Source organism: Branchiostoma lanceolatum, chromosome 13, assembly GCF_035083965.1.
Source record: "Branchiostoma lanceolatum isolate klBraLanc5 chromosome 13, klBraLanc5.hap2, whole genome shotgun sequence".
NCBI lineage: Eukaryota > Metazoa > Chordata > Leptocardii > Amphioxiformes > Branchiostomatidae > Branchiostoma > Branchiostoma lanceolatum.
This window is the reverse complement of record NC_089734.1, coordinates 8952020-8972770: the sequence shown is the minus strand read 5'-3', so window position 1 is coordinate 8972770 and position 20751 is coordinate 8952020. Positions and strand designations below refer to the sequence as shown.

The 20751-nt window shown below is 39.0% G+C and overlaps 2 protein-coding genes and 1 long non-coding RNA gene across 5 annotated transcripts; 2 read left to right on the top strand and 1 right to left on the bottom strand.

Annotated features, from left to right (window-relative positions):
* Positions 1-717: 717 nt before the first annotated feature.
* LOC136447851 (tubulin gamma-1 chain) lies at positions 718-10780 on the bottom strand. 2 transcript variants are annotated; one of them, XM_066446959.1, is made up of 14 exons: positions 10689-10780; positions 10473-10523; positions 9924-9985; positions 9374-9541; positions 9021-9089; positions 8818-8897; positions 8380-8506; positions 7902-7988; positions 7220-7369; positions 6567-6794; positions 2773-2859; positions 2225-2416; positions 1857-1934; positions 718-1610 (listed from the first exon to the last, which is right to left on the bottom strand). In XM_066446959.1, exons 1-14 carry the CDS (start codon positions 10735-10737, stop codon positions 1590-1592), a joined length of 1449 nt encoding a protein of 482 aa, XP_066303056.1. In that variant the 5' UTR covers positions 10738-10780; the 3' UTR covers positions 718-1589. The 2 variants fall into 2 exon arrangements, with proteins under 2 accessions (XP_066303056.1, XP_066303057.1); XM_066446960.1 differs by lacking the exon at positions 1857-1934.
* LOC136447329 (uncharacterized) lies at positions 3313-6381 on the top strand. 2 transcript variants are annotated; one of them, XR_010757710.1, is made up of 4 exons: positions 3313-3982; positions 4546-4794; positions 4905-4966; positions 5087-6381. It is a non-coding gene; the product is annotated as an uncharacterized lncRNA (long non-coding RNA). The 2 variants fall into 2 exon arrangements; XR_010757711.1 differs by lacking the exon at positions 4905-4966 and having other exon boundaries at positions 3319-3982.
* Positions 10781-11057: 277 nt separating the features above from the next.
* On the top strand, positions 11058-20643 carry LOC136447849 (reticulophagy regulator 3-like). Its single transcript, XM_066446956.1, has 8 exons — positions 11058-11321; positions 11445-11551; positions 12148-12175; positions 15915-16041; positions 16330-16414; positions 16696-16830; positions 17297-17533; positions 17790-20643. Exons 1-8 carry the CDS (start codon positions 11107-11109, stop codon positions 18413-18415), a joined length of 1560 nt encoding a protein of 519 aa, XP_066303053.1. The 5' UTR covers positions 11058-11106; the 3' UTR covers positions 18416-20643.
* The last annotated feature ends 108 nt before the right edge of the window (positions 20644-20751 follow it).

Below are 20751 nucleotides of genomic sequence, written 5' to 3'. Positions count from 1 at the left end.
ATAAGTAGAGGTAAAATGATTGACAGCACCCACGCATGTGTGTTAGCCTATCTATAATGCATGGACAGCTTACTATTCAACAGTCAGAGTTAGATTTACTGACTTCAGGGTAATGGTCTAACCCACACGCAACATAAACTCCAGAGACAAGACTGGCCTTGTACCATTACGTGACACGAAAAATTAGTGTCGGCATAAATCAAAGTGCCTGTCTTGTTTTTATTGAGCTGTTCTGGAGATTAAAAGTGCCACTGGAGGGTGTTACTGCTCATGAAGAATGAGAGATTACGTATGTGAAAATGGCACAATGGAATTGACCAGGAAAAGGCAGTAAGTAATTTGTTTCTTAAGTCTTGGAGAAAAAATTTCTACATTAAAATGATTTTCCCATATCCCTCCATACAGACTATCTTTGTCCATAAATTGTATAGGCCCATCCTATAATTAAATCAGAATCGATAGTGTAATGCTGTACCAAATAGATATTATCTGTTTCTGACATCTCAGTGTAGGATGGTGTGTACTGAGTTGTTTCTGAGGATCTCAGCCAAAATTGTAAAATGATGAACATCTCCGTTAAGGAGGCAGAAAAAAATGTACTAGACTGGTATTTTTGAAAAAGTGTATCCCTACAGAATATTACGTGAAGAAGTTGTGTCACTAGATTGTTGAATTGTGAAAAATTATCATGTATAGAATACTACATATCCAAGAGTATTGACAGATGCAAGTCCTTTATTTTAGATGTTCAATGTTGATAGTTACATGTGAATGTTATGTGCCTTTATCACCCAAGAGAGTGACCAAACAATCTAAAATTGTGCAGTTACATCATAACAACATGCATATCTGGTCCTAAGATGCCTGGATACATATGCCTTGTTGCTACCTACTGAAATAAATGTACTACATTTCAGTGATATTGTCTCTGTTCATTACTTTACTTCTACTAGGAGCAAGAGAGTATATTTTGTTCTGTTCTTATATAACTTTTCCAGGTCCCATGTTCAATGTAGAACCAACAAATTTGGCAGACTTAGTTTTATAGATTGACTCCAGTGGTCAAGATAAATGTATACACCGTTAATGATTATAAGAGGCCTGTGATATTCACAATAACAAATTAAGTGATATTCACAGCTTTTCAAATTCTCTAGTCTTTTGACTCTTACATATTTTCCTTTCAAACAGACATTTGGTTACCATGCACAGATTCTTTTCAAGAAAAATGTCTGTCTATCTATCATATTTGGCATTTTCCCTTTTTCAAAGAATATCTGCAAAGGGAGCTCTGTTGCTTGAAAAAGGAGTTGTCAGAGAATGTACAAAACAAAGTGTAAAAAACAAACTTCAACTTACACTCCATCAAGAGATATATTTTCTTTTTCAAGTTGTATGGACGCACAATGTTGGAAGGAATCCTTTCAATATCTTTTTCTGACTTTGTCAAAATATATATACACAATCAGGAAGATAAAGGTGTAACAATCAAACAAAAACTTGACAACTTCTTAGTTACTTTCAACTTTAACCTTCAAGCTTTCTTTTTAAGAAGCCCCCACCTCTACATGGACAGTCTTGTAGTCTTCTTACGATCTTCCCTCAGCTGCCTGTATTGGACAACAGGAAAATCAGCTAAAAGGTATTCTCAACTATCTATGTTGGGTACTCTGTTGAAACAAGAAATGTCACAGCCAGAAATGCGTATAACAATTGAAGTTATCGTCAAATGTGTACAACAAAGAAAATCAGACTCAAAGCTAACAAAACAGACATGAAAAAGAGACTGAGTGACAGAAAAGAGAAAATATAAGATAAATGCAAGAGAAACTCCTGTGTGTTCTTTGTAAACTGACCGGGTCTGGTTTAATTGCTGCCATAAAGTTGTCAGTACTTGTACTTGATGTGGAACCTAAAGAAGCTGTGTATATCCTCTAAATAACAGAATATCAAAAAGTCATGAATGGAAGGAAAGTAAAAGAGCAAGGAAAATAAATGTCAAGAAATCTGTATCATTCAAGGTAACCTGAATAGAAGGACATCAAAATATGGTAACTATGGAGATCAAAAGGACAGTGCAAAGAAATCCAAAACAAGTGGGTAGTGTAGAAACAAATTAAGTAGAATAATTACTGAAGAACAAGGACCATGTGCAATCTTATCCCTAAAGTAAGTACTTCAGAATGAAATCTTTTCTGTAAATAAAACATAGTGAAAGCCCCACCTCCTGAGCACCCCATGAGATGTAGTCAGGTCTGGTTGCAGCATGGTACTCGTCCACCAGCTGTTGGACAACCTCCCGTGAGTTGTCCAGCTCGTCCAGGTTTTCCTTGAACATGTTTTCCTTGCGGAACTGTTCCAGGAAAGCCTCGCGCTTTCGCAACTTGTCGTACTGTTTCAGACATCTCTCAAACAACTGAGCAGGGGGAGACAATACATTTGTACAAATTGCATCATCTTCTATCGTTGCTGATGATGTTATTTGGGCCTCAACTTAAAAAGCTCCCTCTTCAACAGTTTTCTTTCCACTCTTGCTCAGCAAAGTTGCTTGCTAGAAGATGCTACAAATGGATACTAAAAATAAATGATTCTTTCTTGGTATACCTTAGTTTGAGGAAGAAGTAACTAACTACACTTTGGCAAAGGACTCTCTTGAATCTTTTTATAGGATTCTAAGACATTGAAAGAGTGAAGATTGAGTAGCATTCCTTGCAGTTTGCATATAAAAAAATAACATAGCTTCAAAGTTCAAGACATGCCAAGGTAACTTACTGAGGAGATGCTGGTATGGTTGGCCAGCATAAGCCCACTGACTCTGTGTGCAGACTGGACATAGGGAGACTTTCTGGACAGTGCCACCTAGTGGAAACAAGCGGAAAAACAGTTGAGCCTTGCATGAATCAAATAGCACCAAGTGGAATGAAATTACATCCTTCTGATTCATAGATTTCAAACAAGACTTATTTTTCTTACATCTACATTATAACATTTGTTTCATCATACCATATAAGTCTGTTTGACTTCGAAATTCCCACTGACCAATGTTATATGAATGTACATTCCTTCATACCTGGGGAAGTACCCGTAGCTAAATTGGTATCAGTCTTACAGTTGAGCTCCTAGTTCCAAACAGTTGGTAACTGGGAGATCCCAGTTTGAATCCAGGGTAGGGCACCCTTGTTGGAGCTGCATTTGATTTTCAGAAGGGACGTTAAATGGGGTCTCGTGATAGAGGAGGTGCCTACAAGGCACTACAACAGGCACAACGATCATTACTCAGACGGGTACCTACTGTAGGGAGGCCAAAGTGAAATGTTAACACCAGGGGCAGTTCCGCTACATCAATACTAAAAAATATCGAATTAATTCTAAAATCCAAAAATATAGTCTGAAAGAACGTAAAAAGTTCTATAACTCTGCCAAGTTTGGTGAAGTATAACCCTCTACATAAAGTTTTATCGCAAATTGAAAACTGTACATAAGGCCGTTTTCACGCCGCTCGGGCCGTCCGCGTATTCAAAATGGCACCCGCGCTAATGTATTAAATCCTATACCCGTATTTCAGAGTGCGCGCGCCCGGAATGGGCCTGGATGTAATACTATTTTTGATAGGTCGTCGCTTCGCTGTCTAAAATCGCACAGCCAATCCACGACCAGCTTCTGAAAGCTAGTATTCGGGAGAAACCAACTTGCCCATGCGGGGATAGCGTGGTGCAGTGTAAGTTTGGTGCGTGCGGTGAAGAAAATAGGTCATTTTTCCACAAGTCGTAGCACAAAATTCCGTAAAGATACACAGTTCCGCATAGAATGTACAGGTAGATAGTAATGTTTTCCACCTTTCTGTGGATTTTTATGACTTTTGAAGCAAGTATGTTCGTGCGATGGCCATCGGCGCGGCGAGTGTCTGCCGGAGGCACTCAGAAGACAACACTCTCAACCACCCGCCATTTTTTGCTGCTGTCCGGAACGCCGTAACTTTTGGGTGAGTTGTGGTCACGTAGTTGATTTTTTAACCCAAAGTACAATCAAAGCACGTGTATGTAGTTTATGGGAATTATATGGTAGGTTTTCTTTGTCTTATACCTCACAAATTGACGGCGAATTTAGAACATTTTCTTGTTGTGTTAGGTGGTGGGAGGGGGGCGCACGATGATTCTGATTAGAAATTCATGTTCCCCATTTTGCCTTCCTTCATTATCTTTGGGACAGTTCTGCATGTAGCATCCCGGTCTCGAACTAGCCACATATAGTGTACGTGATTCACTCCTAATTTTATTTATCTAGGTTTTAAATTCATTTGCTGACTGTGGTAGGGTAAGTGATAACTTTGGCCTCACATTTTGGGAAATTATTTTGTTGTGTTCTTTACATGTGAGAAACACATTACTAACTGTATTAGTACCCAATGGTTACCCTTCCAGGGTTCAAAATAAAACAAATTTCTCGTAAAGAATGACTTGATTGTTTGTAGGGCCTAAGTACCATGCATCAAATTCATTACATCTGTTCTAATAATTACTTCCTTCTGTAATTTATCCAATTTAGGCTTGAAGATGAATCCATTCCAAGGTCAAGGCGGACAAGGGGTACATCATCTCTCACAAAAAGGATGTCATCGAAATGTTTGCTACAAGTAAGCATGCATACACCGAGACACCTGTAAAAGGATCCAAGCCAGAACACATGTTTTTGTCTTGGATAAAGGGAATCACGGTCCTGAGGCTGAGAGCAGCGAATCCAGCGACGAGGAGTCACCTTTAGCTCAGCTTCAGTGACATTGTCCCGTACGGATAGGTGAGCTGAGTTAAATCACTTATTTTACTCAAGTTTGTACATTTTTATCAAGTATAAAATATTGTTTCTTTTATTGTTAAATATATCTTTTGTTTCTGTATCTCCTCCAGAGAGCAGTAATTCCAAGGACGAGGATACACCTCTAGCTCAGCTTCGTCTTCTGTAAGAAAAGGTGAACAAACTTATATGACACTATTCTTTATTACTATGGTGCCTTTGCTTTGTACTGACTGTTATATGTATTGTAACTTTTTATAGCTCAATATGCAATTTCTTTCTGTATCTCCTGCAGAGAGCAGTGAATCCAGAGACGGGGATATACCTTTCGCTCAGTTTCGTCGTCCAAGAAGCGGCCGGCCCATGTCACATGACATGTTGCATTGTTCGGTTTGGAGGGGGGCGGTTAAAAAAAAACATTTTCAAATATGATTTTCTCTTTTTCTGTATACAATAGGTTTATTTGTGTATGATGTTAGTAGAATATAGCATCATGGCACTCTGTGAGTGAAAATCTGAGCCTCCAGGGCCATTAGAAGTGCAATTTTGAGTTGGTCAAAAGTGACTCGTGTTGCATTGTTTTGGTGGGGGGGGGCGGTTTATCCAAAATACCATTTTAAAGTGTTAATTTCTCAGGATATGTATAGAATATGTTTCTTTGTGCAGTATGTAAGTAGAATATAGCATCATGTCACACTGTGAGCGAAAATCTGAGCCTCCAGGACCATTAGAAGTGCAATTTTGAGTTGGTCAAAAGTGGCTCATGTTGCATTGTTTGGGATGGGGAGGGGGGCATTTTATCAAAAGTGCCATCTTCAGGCATTCTTTTCTCAGGTTATATATTGCTTTGTATTATTGTTGTCAAACACTTGTGACATGTATTATATAGTGACATTGTAATTGAAAAGTTGAAGTTCTAAATCTACTGGAAGTGGTGTTTTGAGTTGGCTGAAGTGGTTCATGTGTTACAATATTTCAGGAATCGGAACAAAATGTAATTTTCGATAAAGCTTATTTCTGGAAATGAACATGATATATAGCAAGTCTGCTTTGATTATGATAGCACTGATATAGGTTATGTTGTATTAGCCTTCTTGGGAGTGTTTGGGATGTGAAGCATGAGATACAAGAGGACAAACATGTCAGAAAAGCATTTTTTGCGAAATTCGATATTTTTATGAATTTGCATAAATAACAAAAATCAAAAGGTGAATTTTACTTTTTTTTATCATTTCATGTGTTTGGTACTAAAAGGCATCTTTTGAGTCCAAAACCAGCTTTGTAGACCCAAAAATAAGAAATTTCATTTTTCCACCTCTGTTTTTGGCCTCAATTTGTGTTCGTTTTTAACCAATGTCACTAATTACAGGTACATTATATTAAGTATGACATGTCTGGCAAGGTCAATCTTGTGTACATAGCATGACCCTACATGGTTTATTGCATATCTGCAAGAAGAAGCCTGTACAATACTTAGTTTTTAGATTATTGGGTTATTTAAACCTTACTTGTGAGCAAATTTTTCTGCATTTTTGAAGCAAAATATGTGATATTTCCCATTTTCAACATCAATAAAATAGTACTTCCCAACATCGCACGTCTCTGAAATTTTCAGTGGTTATTCACCTTGGTAAGAGCTATGGACAGCATATAGACGAATTGTTTATGATGATTATATCTTTAAAAATGTGCCTTCAAAAATGCTTCCCAGGAACTTTTCACTTTGGCCTCCCTACCTACTGGCTGTACTTCAGATGAATGGAAATGAATGATACCTGTATGCTTGCGGGTCCCCAGGGGATGAACTGAGCGAGCTTCCTCTCGCGGATGCGCTGCAGGCTCTTGTGCACCTGTGTGGGGTCCACCTCCCCCTGGATGATGTTCAGGATGGAGATGAAGCAGTGGTTGATGTGGCGGATACGGTCCGTCGACACCATCATGTTCTTGGGCTGCAGCAAGCGCCGCATCACATCAAGCACTGTCGTCTTTCTCACACTTGCCGCCTGAAAAGCAGTTGCAGACCAAACAGTGGCATTACAATATGGTAAGCACTGGCTGGAAAAAAAGCCATAGGAAATGGCATGGACTGTACAACTTTTAGGTACAACTTTTACATTAAAGCTAATAAGGGATGTCATCGATCTACATGAAGAATGGAGAAAATTGCATTAACAGCAAGAATAGCGGAAGACCAAGTTACTGTTAATATGACAAGAGAAGTCAAATTCAAATACATGCATGAGACTGAGTAAAGCAGAATTTTCTTTTAGCATATTTCAATAAATGGGAAGAATCTGTTATGAGAGTGTATTGAGTTCAATGAGTGAGGCAAAATGAAAACATGATTATGTAATTATGGTCAGCAACAAACACAAGTGACGCCCAGTCCTGTAGACCAGTTGTTGATACATCATCCTGCATTGCTCACCTTCTGGTCCGTGGTGAGTGGTGTGTAGCCTGTCATGAGGAAGTGCAGCCGTGGCGTGGGGATGAGGGAGGCGATCAGGCCGATCAGGTCGTTGTTCATGTAGCCTGGGTATCTCAGGGTGGTGGTGCTGGTGGACATGATGGTAGACACCTGCACACAACATGGCACAAGGAAAACTGCTTCAGTCAAACCTGGCTGTACAACCACCTGGCGTAGGCAACTACCTGGCATAGGCAACCACATTAAAACAGTCCCGCTCATATTTACTTACTATGATATAGTTAACCCCACCCTGTCCTGAGCAACCATTTTTCCACAGTCCCTTGAGTGGTTGCTGTGGACAGGTTTGACTGTACTACCAGCAGGTTTTTCATGCAATAACTAATTTGCTTATTGGCTGTTACTCAGCAGGGCGTGCCTGACATGTAATCAATGTTGTATTTTTAGAAAGGCCCTTCACATAGCTTTCCTCACTCCACCATGGTGTAAAAATGGGTACCTGACTTCAGCTGAAGAGGTAAAAGGCGGTGGAACGACCAACCCACTGTCCCTAAGGCGTCAGAAAATCTTTTGGGACTGCGTTTACCTTGTTAATATTACTCATTTATCAAAATAAGTAATGTTAGCCACAACATACAATCGAAGATCACAGTCAATCAAAAGTAAAATCAAGTGTCCTTACCAAAGAGTTGATCTGAGAGAAGGAAGGGTTCTGGATGTGAAGTCTGTCTACTGCAATCCTGTTCAGCGCTGTATTGTCCAACACCACCTGTAGGCAAGAGAAGGCTGGGATATAGACTTCTCCTCATCATGTAAATTAAATACATAAATGTACACTAGGTCACTTTTGAGTTCTGGGATTAACAATACTGCAAATTTGGTTCAAATTACATAATTTTTTCTCATTCAAATGTGGGCATCATCATCTTACACCCATCATATCAACCGACCTTAATCAAAGTTAATCAATGAAAAAATTATCATTGTTTATTGGTAAAACGACTCCATTAGTGAGTACACAAGTGTACTCACTACTCTTCCTGGAGTCACATACAACATTGGTACACATACACATAACATTACATAGTATATACATATTTACACAATATGTTATATTATCATGAAACTTGCATACAAGCAGAATGAGTGCTATTCCTTACCACACAGTCAGCATTTTGTGTGAGTCTCTTCAGTGTGAGGAGGGAGTTGTACGGCTGAACCACCACATCACTGATCTCATCCTGGTTGGGAAACACTGAGTAGGTCTGGATCAACTTCTTGGGAAATCTGAAGGAAGAAAATCCATAGTGAGACATCAGAGGTTTTTATAACCATCTGAACAAGGATGCTACACCCTCATACTTTCAGCATGCACCCTTGTAAGCAGATTCTGTCAAAAGTGAAAAATTTAGATTGGCCACTGAGCATGCTAGCCCACAGGTGGCCATAGTCAACTTAAACTTGTCTGACCATAATTTCACCTTACAATGTCTTAAGATTCCCCATTTTCACATCAATCTTTCTTACACTCCGCTTGAATAGAATGGTAAAATTAGATTATCATCATTGTGATGTAATTTGTATTATAGGGCCATTACCTGTCATTGAGTTTCTCTACCATATATGACCCCATGCCAGAACCAGTACCTCCTGCAATGGAGTGGCAGATCACAAAACCCTGGAAAACAAATGATGAAAGGTTTGTAAATCAATCCTTAATCCTTAAGTTTGTTCTAATCATCAACTATACTAGCAACGAAATGAGGTAAAAAGTGGTAAAAAGCAGAATGGCTATCCTCACCTCTAAACTATCACTTCCATCAGCCTCTCTGTCGATTATGTCAAACACTTCTTCCTGCACTTTTTCACCCTGAAAAATAGTGTTCAGTACAATATTACTTTGGAAAAGAGGTTAGCAATACTCCTCCAGAATATATAGGTGGGGATTGAATCATTGATTACATGTTGGTGGCTTAGACCAATATGCATGCCATTGGTAGCGTAACCAAACTGAGGTAACGTTATTATCACTATTACTAATTATGAACAATGAAAAGACAATACAACTAAAAAAAACAATACTTCTGTAGCCTTTACTGAACCACTTGTACCAAAAGATATGCTATCGTGATACAAGCAGGAATAGCTCCATACCTGTGCGTACCCACTGGCCCAGTTGTTGCCTGCCCCTCCCCCATGTGTGGACATGTAGATGTTTTCAGGGTTGTAGAGGTTGGCGTAGGGGGAGTTCAGGATGGTGTTGATGACTCGAGGCTCCAGATCCAACAGTACGGCTCGGGGGATGTAATGTTCATCATCAGCCTGGTGAATTATGTGACAAGAAGAAATAAATCAGACAACATGACATACATGTACATGGCACACGTGGCACGTCTGATTCTGAGAGAATATGATGTATAACGGATACCTGTGCAAGCATTAGAGACTATGACTATAAGTATACTATAACCAAATAATACCACTACTAGTCGGTAATTTCAATACTAGATGATACTGTGAAAGTTCTGCTGTTATCAGATTTTACTTTCATGGGTAGCCTACTGAGTACACATGTTGCATACATCATGATATCCAGAATTTCTTCAATTGTCATGTACAAGACAATGCTCTTTACTTGTTTAACATTTACACTCACATATGTACAACTGCAACCTTAAATGACCAATTAAACTTGAAGTCATACCTGGTAGAAGAACACATCTTTCCTGTCTGTTCCTTCTGTTGCATAATCCTCAAGAATTCCCTCTGGTTAACAAGAAAAACATTATGTCTTAAACTTTGACAGTATTTGGCCCATGAGTTATCATTTTAATAACCATGACTCAAACAAAACTGGGTCTTGCTTACATTAGTAACTCATTTGAGGAGTTGGAAATGATCCTAATGTAACTTTATGTGTTGTACGTCGCTTGTACCAATATTACATGAGTGATCACGATGGTGTCACGGTAATGCTCTGGCAGGCAAAAAGGTGGTAGACAAAACATTAATTCATATATTAATCAATACTTTGATCTGCTGATTTGAATATTAATTAGTAATCTAATCTGCTACGTCCTGGTAGGCAATACCCCGGATGTATTTACAAAAACAGCAATTGCTTATATGTCTTACTGACTTTATAAAATGTCTGTTTACAGTGGCTTGCTGACTACATAAACCATAATTTCTGACTTCTGACATCACCTGTAGAAAATATAACACTTCACACAAATTAGGATTTCAGCCTTACCTGGACTTATTCCATGTTCCATACATAGCTGCTTCCAGAACTCCATACCAACTACATGGGAAGAAACAAGACATTATATTTTCACTACCAACATATAACAGTTATCATAATTTTTTTTCACGATTTAGAAATCATAACAAACCACTGCCCCTCCCCATCGATCCCTGTTCATACGTGTGTAAAATACATCGTCCGAATTGCATGACTAACACTTACTTTGGTTTCCACATTGTCCCAACTGTAACGTTATTATCTCCCGCGGCATTGTCGCTGTTTAAAAGCTTTCTGTAGATCAAAAATTTGAAGCAAACGGCCTGCAAACGACAGAGGAAAACCTCAAACTGCGACCAGTCCGTTCTATAAAAATGGCGGCAAATTTTTGACTGCACACGTATCACGTGACGTGTGTGATTCGTTCGGAAATAAAATTTTATCATTTCCCTCGATAAATTTTGTTTGAAAAGTACAAAGAATTGAAAGAGTATCATATCTTTTGCATAAATATTTTTTCGATGAAAAAAATATCTGTTTGTCAGGTGAAAGTTCATCAGGTTGCATGCTGGGTGTGGTTTCGGCTTTTTTGGGATTACGTCACAACAAAACAAAAACAGAGTTGCAGAGGCAGGACAGGAAGATGGCGAACTCGGACTCAGAACCTTCCGATCAGCGCCCTCAACAGGGCGAGACAGACGACCCAGAGTATGCAGAAGCCATCGCCAGGAAGGAGAGGATCCTAACGAAAATACTGAACCCTTTTGAGACGGGTTTTTTGTATTTTCAACGCGTTTTGGTCTGGGAGAAACCCACCCATTCCGCCGTCCTGATGTTTTTGGTGAATGGCGCGTTTTGGTGAGTTATTCAATTTGTTTACCACAAAATACTCGCCTTTCTGACAGTTGTCAACCTTCAAAATTGTAACATGGAATTTCTACAAATGCTGTATCTTTAATTACAATGTTGTGTCTTGTCTAGGCTCGCTACTTCGACGAATTACCGGTTCTTTTTCCTGCTGGCGATGTGTGCAATGGTGGCGGTGTGTGCCGAGATCTGGAGGAACCGAATCTGGCCCACCATCCGCGGTGAGAGAATCTCACACATTGATTTTTCTGGCCAGACATCAGACCATTATTCCCCTAAGGAATCTGTGGAATCCTCATGTGTCTGATGCCTCGAGCTTCCATGGACATATACGCAGGAACGTTTCCTCAGCTGTTGACCTACAAAAAGGACAGCGAAACATTTTCTTTGTTTCATCATGTCCTTCCGACATTGGATACTCCCCAAATCACATTGTTAAAGTATGATAACATTGACGTACACATGTAGTCAGGTGATTCTTTGAACAGCCTCACTAAAAGGTGTCACATGCATGTATTTCTATTGCATTTGATTCCAGTTGTTGTTTACATCATTGGTTTGTAGGTTCATTCTAATTAATGGTTACACATTTAAAGTGTTAACCTTCAAACTGTGATGATTTATATTTTGATATAAAAAATGTAACATAATGTTAAGGAATTGCCTATACATGTAGTTGTCATACCCCCTAAATATCAACTGGTTTGTATATTGTGTACTGTTGTGTCAATACGGTGTCCATGCCTTCTATCCAAATATGGCTTGCTGTCAGTAAAAGATCTAGTCTGACCTAATCAATTGTTTTTGTCTCTTGCAGTGGAAAAACCAGAGGAAGACCAAGACAGGTAAATATCATGCCAACAAAGTGTTAAATTAAATTGTATGTATGCCCCCTATCAGTTTTGGACACATCAAAAAGGATTATTCAATGACATGTGAAAAAGACTGGACAACAGGGTTTACATATCCACTTTCCAGCGTTTTTCAAAAAGATTTCTACTGTTAACTAATACTAGTGTTTGCACTTTGAGGCTTGCTAGTGTTGGATTACATCAGTTTCAAGGCCGCTCACCAGGTTGTGGTACTATATATATTACATAGTCACTATAATAATGTACGCTGTTGTAGCTGACGTGTGTTTTGAAGTGTGGCAACGCGTGACAAAGCATGACATCATCACAGCCCAACTGTGTTTGCTTATCACTTGTCACACATACATGTACATTGACCCCATAGGGTCTGCAGAACACCATTCATTGCCTACAGGAATTTATTTGTTTATTGTATAATTTAGCATGTAAAAGCATGAGGGCCTCTTGTGGAAAGAAAGTGTTGATCAGTTGAAATTTTAATTATCTTGTTGTGTTGCTTTCACTGATGTCCCAGGGGAATTGAGGTTATCACCCTGCAGTACCTTTTGGTAACTCAACCATGAAGCATGACTAAGTGAATTACACTAGGAAAGGGGGGGGGGGATTTAATGCTCTAGGTTTCTATCCATATGGATGTTCAAGAACAAACTGTAAATATATGTACACAGTACAGCTGGAGTGCTTGACACAACTTGTGGCAGATTTTCAAGAAAGATGTTGACATCTGGGTAATGTTATTCTGCGATGGATAGGCGTTGATGTGGCCACAGGGCATCCAGCCAGGGGGTGTTATTGGAATTGACATTGTGACTGTGAGTCAGCGTCACTGTCATGTCATGTGAGGACTTCCTCCAACAGCAGGGCTGTATCTGCCGACATATTTGTTGAATGATCGAGCTACAGGCTAAAATCTAAGGGGCATCATGTACAAATTAACATGTTGTATATATATATATACAAATATATATATATAAATTTTATCAATTCATCTACTGACTTAACTGAGTTATTTTTGTCCTTGAAGTCATGTCAAGTTAAGTCAAAACCATATTCAAATTCGTGTGTTAAAATTTATAAACAATCACAATAAAGCTCAAAGCCTAGCTGGTATGAACCTTCAGGCATTTCTAAATTCATATTAAAGATGAAAACTAGAAACACCTTTCAATGCTGTTTAAGATACATTTGCTGACAAAGTTGGTTAATTGTACCCAGAGTGGTACTTCAACAATGGTTTAAGACATCAGGTTGGGTAATTACAGTCATTATCTTCCCATGCTTGTTCATGCGGTTAAAGATAAAAGCCTTGCCTGTCCTTGACCTTTTGAGTCATTGATGACATCATTCAGAGATGTGTGATGGTCACACTTGTTTCTCTTCAATAACAAACAACAGATAACATCCCTATATATGACACCATACGACTTGGTGTTTGGCAAATCAGTTGCATTTTCACCCTGTTGCAGAGTCACGCTCCTCTTCTGTGCATTTACTGAGACAAGCGTTGATTTAAAGGTACATTTCACATCAGGAATGGCATGTTCCATTGACTAATTGTTCTAATTTTCATGACGTAGTTTGAGGTCTTTAATTGTTAACCTTCTCCCTGCTGACGTTTGCTAAAAATTTAGTAGATGCATGTTTATGTCCACAGCAGAGAATATGTGTCTCATTTCTAGGACATAGAATCATCAAGTAACTTGCTCCAGATATAACAACATTTGTCCTTGAGGCACTTGAGTGGTCTTTTTTAGATTAACCTCCTTTTTGACTCTCCCAATGATGCACATGTCCCTGTGTGGCCATGTGATATTTCAGGTATGGAGGCCTTCGAAGTTCATTTTACTGTAGGAATTCTGGCCATGCCAGGCGGAAGTATCACGTTATCTGGTTTGTTGATCTTGTTCTAAAAGTTGCAGCGCTTTTATTTGTGGCAGGAGAGGATACAGTGACAAGATTGAAGACTGTTCTATTTCAGTATTCTAAAGATTAACCAAAGTAATTACAATGCTAAGATCTTGATCTTGAAAAGAGCATCAGTCCATTAAGATAAGCCAGGCTGCTTCTCTAAATATATGAATGGTGCTTATGACTAAGTGGGTCGAAGTGTATGATATACATGTATGCTAGGTCCCAATGTTGTACATATATTTGCCATGTTAGTGAATTTTTCAACTAAGAAAATATTGACTTGTCCTTTGAACAAATTGGCTGTGACTGTTGTCGTTTTTATTTTGGGGTCAAAAACAAGGTCAAGGATAGTGAATACCAGTGTCATAAAAACAGAACTGTGTCCAAAATCTATTTCAAGGGACTGTCATATGCAAGTTGTGCCGTTATTATATAACAGTAGTGCTATTTGGTGCTTCCAACATGTAACTGTAGGTGTACAATTGCCTCATGTAATCAATTATGATAGCTATAGGAAATAGGACAGACAATTAAGTGATGGAAAGATTCTATTGCATAGGTTACAGGCCACTGAAAAAGATATTGCAAACACAATCAAATTATGGAGACTGTATCATATATTGTATTGAATGGCTTACCCTACCCTGTCATATTGATTCTACTCACAATATTGGTCCAAGTCACAATTTCTTAAAATATTGTTGTGTTCCACTTAATGTCATAGTTAGAATTTTCGAAGCTTTTCTATACTACCGACATATTTTCATCATAATTATTGAAAATGAAGTGAAGTCTGGACTAAATTGCCTCATGACAGCCATTTATAGTAGTGATAATATAAACACTGAATGAGAGTAACCTTTTGTTCTTAGACACAGCTACGTCTTTCCAACAATTCTGTTGGTACCTGTTATTAGTCATTATAACATAGAGCTGTTCCATATTTGGCTATAATGTAGGTTTAAGAAGTGCTCTCAATGTTGGGCTTTAGTAAGAGACTTCAGTACATAGGCTTGTGATGCTAATAGTAGTACTGTAGTAAATGTTTGGGATTTTGGTTGTCATTTTCCCATGCATGCTCAGGTCCTGTGAAAGTTCCTGCAGTCAAGTCACATGGCATAATCTTTTAAAAGCCCTGCATGTCGGCTCGTGACTTAGATATCCTGCCAGGTTCGCTAAGAAAGTGTGCTTGGCATCGTTAGAAAGCCTGCAAAAAAGATCAATGGATTTTATTGATTTGCAGGTGTGCTAAGTGGGAACTTGGCTTGGGGTAAATACTAAAGAAATTTATCATGACTGGGTTAGAAGCAAAATTCTTGGGCACCTATAGCAATTAAGGACTGGGTCTTTCATTAGAAATTGAAAATACTATTTTTTGTATATTTGAGGTATTCTAATCAAATTGGTTAGAGAAGTGAGTTTTCCCCATTCCACTCCAGGCTTTAGACTGATTTCTCTTTTGGCAATTTAGCTCTTAATTTACACTTAATTGGTTACTATCTTATTGTCTGGATATAGCACAATACAACACTACAACGTGTGACTACGATCATGGCTGACACAACGGAACAGTTTTTATCTTGCCCTTCTTTCATTGTGGTGCATCCTTATCTCCAAACAATCCAATTTCTGGACACAACTGAAGTTATATTATAGTAAATGCTGTTTTTCTGTCTGACTTTAATCAGCTGGGTTGTGTTCCATCCTTTTGCCCAGACAATCCAATTTTGGTGAGTATATTATAATATAGCCTCCTTTGGTGAATAGTCATGACGTAACTGTTTTTGTGTTCCCTCCCTAGCTGGGCTGTTGTACACCCCCGTCTCCTGAGCGCCCCAGAACTGGCTCACCACATCGCTGAGGGCTGGGTCGCCTTCGCCTGGTCCTGCAAGAAACTCTGGGAGATGAAGAAGGACTCGCCTGGAAAGGTAACCATAGAAACTAAGAAATAAATGAAGGGAAGGAGCCTTAGAATGTGCTAATGATCTTGTGTTACTAAGTTCTGTATAGTGTTGCCAGTGGTATATTTATCTATTTATCTATTAATTTTTACTGTTTGCTTCAGGCTCAAAGGCCCATACACACATATACACATCTAAAAGCAACAATGACAATACCTACAGCACGTGTATCTACAATAGAGTAACTACTTCAATATACATATGTAGTAATATAATCTTCACTGCTCTTTGACATTACATTGTTTTATGTGACAGTTTACAGCACTGGTGTGTTTGTCGTGTGGTGCCATGGCTCTGGTGGGGATCTACATCCCCGGGGTCATGATCGCTTACATCATCGGTGAGTCTCACCTTTTACATCTTTAATGAGGATGACATATTCAATGTGTTAATTGTCTGGACTGAACTTGGATTATTGGGAAATTGTGATTTTTGCCCAACAATAGAGAATTTTCTTTAAATGTGATCAACAGATCTGTATTACATTCCACATATAACATCATATGATCCCAAAATTCATGTTACAAAGGTGGCTTTGCTGTTGAGTTCTTGTCACAATGTATTTATCCATGAATGACAAACAAAGGAAAAATTTGCAATATTACCCCTGTCTGTCTGCAGTGATGAGTCTGCTGCTGTGGCCCTGTGTTGAGTACCACCGAGTTATCCAGCGGATCTACAACCGCTTCGAACCGCTCATGATGCAGCTGGACTACAGCATGAAGACTCGACGTGGGCGCTCGGGGCGCAAGAAGAGTGAGTACAGTCTTTTGAAACCTTAGGAATTCAGAGCTTTTGTTTTCAAACTGAGCTGATAGATGTTGGTTAACAGCTACTTAACAAAGTAGACTTGATCTGTCAGATCACGAAATAAGATAACATGGTCAACCTTCTCCTGCTGATGTCTGCAGGTATTAATACAATGTTAGTGTCTGGATATATATAAATAAGAGTTCTAACCTCCATGAATATAATCCGCTGGGTTACATAAATCTGCCACTTCGAAAAACAGTGAATTTTAGAGATCTCTAGTGCAGCATCCCCCAGGTATGCACAGTTTACATGTACAGGAGTATGTTAAACTGGGGGACGTTGGGTTGGAGATCTTTTTGGACGTACATGTACATTTCAGGGTGGTGGACTTATCTACCCTGGTGGAGTTACGTTAGTAGATATTACATGTTCTTTTGAAATAATACAGTTAACAATATTTCCCCTCCAGGAAAGAGAATGCATACCGGGAGGGTGTCTCTAGGTGTAGGCCAGTCAGCCAGTCATGCAACGGCTACAGCAGAGACCGATGACAGTGATACGGACACGGAACTTGGACAGTTCATTCCCAGAGACCCGGAGACGACAGCGGCCCTGGCACGGGCACTCACGGACTCCGAGATGTCTGAGGATGAAGCTTCCTCACTGGCACAGTTCTCACGGGCAGGCACGCCAAGTATAGCTGAAGGTGAGAATATCTCTCCCTTGTATGTAAGTCAAGATCAAATATACAATGATATTCAAATTTTCTGTAATGATTATTATAATTATAGTGCAGATTTCACAATGTTCATCATGTGGCTTAAAAAGTAATATCCTTACCAATTACAGAACTGTATGTGGCTCAGATTTGCTCATTATCCAGTGAAAAGCCTCAAGGTTTCTAATATCTTCCTTTTAAAGTTACTTGTTCATTATGTAATGTGTTTTTTTTGCCATGACAGACAACCACACAGACAACGAAGGGCTGTTTATGGAGGGGCTGTCAGAGTTCCCGTCCTTTAACGACCCTTCTGTGCTGGCGGAGGAGGATGAGAACCTGGGGATCCCCCCAGGCATGCAGGACGTCAGCCAGAAGGAACAGGAGAGGGAAGCATACCCCGCGGAGAACATGATGTTCGACCCTACCCACTTCAACGGCGACGATGAGCCACCGCGGCCAACGGCCAGGCAAAGATACAGGCAAGGGCAGGCGGAAACGGACGTGATCGAGCTGGCGAGGACGCAGATTGTCAGGGAAGCGGCGACAACCGTGGTGCAACAGACGCTGACAGCTCTCGAAAACATGGCGACAAACTGGTTGGCATCAGCCGCTGGTAGCACAGATGATCAACCTTCAGGAAGCCGCGTAACCAACACAAGTGAACGGGATGTTACCGCACAGCAGCAGCCCAGGGTGAGGGAGCTGAGCCCTCAGGTCAGAGGCAACAAGAGAGAAACAGAGTTTTCTGATTCGGAAATAGAAGATGACTTTGAGTTTCTGGACCAAGCAGACTTCGAGAGCTTTAATGAACAGGCAGGGATTTCACCAGAAGGTGCTAGTGGAAGTAGTGGTGGGAACAGGGCTTGACAGAACAAACAATATGAAATGTGCTCCTTAACCTTCTCCATGCTGACAGGTACAGTTTTCAGTGTAAATGCAGAAATGAGCTAGCCCGCAGCATGGAGAAGGTTAATATGAATCAAACTTATTGATTAATACTTCAGCAATTTAAGGAACAACCATCTGATCTTAAGAAACATTTGTGTGCTTTTTATCAGTGTACAAGTAGGAAGTAAGGATTGGAGTTTAGGTTGGTGACTTCCACTGATAGATAGTAATGCAGAATGTTCCAATGGGTGTAATATTTTTTTTCTTTTTATGGATGGCTGTTTGAAAAACTCATTTGAAGTGCTGGTTTAGTTTGAAAAGATACATACCTCACTAGTTCACATTGTACTTTGTACATGTATTATGGTTTAAACTATTGAATTAGCAAATCTTGAACTAAGTTTGATTGATCTTTATTTTAAAACACTTAACAGCCAAATATTTGTTTGAGTTATATCTCTATGACTATGTTATTTTCATTTCAACAAAATCAAATATTACCAAGATATAGAATGATACATTTTCTCAATGTACTGTTAAGCTAACAGTTGTTTGTGTACCAAAGGCATAGATGTCATATTTTGTACAGTGTATAGAAAGATGATAGTAAGTCATGGTGAAGAGAAGAAAGAGAGATGTCAGAAAAGAAAATGTAAATGTGTGCTCGCTGGTTGGTGTTTGAAAAGTGAGCTAGCTGTGAGCTCGGCTTTGATCGTGAAAGACATTTAAAAGCAGTGTTGGATATTGTCTTCTGAAAAGTTTCTTGTCAATCCTAGAGGCTAACTGTACTGTCCGAAAGAAACAATTTTACAGATAGGCCCTTCTAAAATGAATGGCATCACAGTGAGAAAATTAATTTTGCAGCTGCCTGAAGGAAAAATCAAACTTATTATTGGAAAATCTGCTCCAGTGGCCTAGTGACAGAGGGAACATTGCATCTGTTACAGATAATCTTTTGATATGATTGCTAGCTAAACTGTCAAAAAGAGGTGCACACAAATCTCTTACAAACATTGTCATTGTTTTGGCACACCTCCATTGTTTCTAATCGCATTCTCTTGTAATCAAACTAAGACCCCCCCCCCCCAAAAAAAAATTAAGGCACATAGCGCCACTTCAAGCAACAACATACATGTATATGTTTTATTTAACTGTGTTGCATTTGTTGTAAAGAAAATTCTTTCTTGTACAGTTGACATAACTTAAACGGCCAGTAAATATTTAAAATCTTGTCCATTTTTGGTGGTTTATATCATATCTTTACTATGGGAGTAAGCATCAATTTTGATAATAGCAACATTCCTGCTGCTATTTACTACTAATACTAGTAAGCAACTTGCTGTCCTCGATCTGTGTTTGGAAGTGTGGTTCACAGAATTTAAATTTCATGTCAAGCATCTAAGCTGAGAACTTTTTGTCTTCCTAAGAAGCCCCTTCCCAGGCAAAGTCCCCCTATGTTGGAATGTACAGACATGCATTTTGGAATACGTTACCCAAAAGACCAGTGTTCTGAGCATTTTCCAGGAGTGGGATTCTGCCTTGGTGATGGACAATGCTGCTGTGCCTTTGTTTACTGTCCTAATTTATTTCATGTTGTGTTTTATTTTGATGGATTGAAGTTGAGTTATTTGGTGTAATGTTTTGTGTGAGAAGATTTATCTGCTATTCACTCTAATCAATTTCAAGAAGTTATTAGCATGACTTACTCAAGAACTTGTTAATCAGGAATAGTAGACATGTCAACATAAACATTTCCCATGCATGAAGCTTAAGATGTCAGTGTGTTAGCAACATTATGAATCCTCCACATTGTGATATACAAACTGTTAAGGATGATGGAAAAGCATTTAAGTCTTTGTCAAAGGAAATCTATTTTGACTGTACATGTACCATAGCTTGCAACAGGTTGTTTTTATTCCCATTAACTTCTGATTTCCTTTGAAAAAAGGCATGCAAATGTTTTGGTGTCACTCCTGAATAGATTTATTTCTCAACACCAATAGCCACAAATTGTTCATTCATGTGTGGTATAGGGATGGTATCTTGGTTAGATACTTCTTCAACAGAAGTAGAATGTTTACCTGTAATGTCATAAATGTAGGTACACAAGATTATTTATGAATGTTAATACTTTTCAACTACTAAAAGATGCATTATATGAACTAAATGGATTTACTGAGGAATAAATCTTCATCAGTGTACCCACAGATTGTCTATTCTTTCATGTCTTATTCTTCTTCTCACTAGTGCCAAGCTGTAAAACTACTCCCGACCGTGAATAAAGTATTGGCAACCACCTTGTAGCACAAGAACAA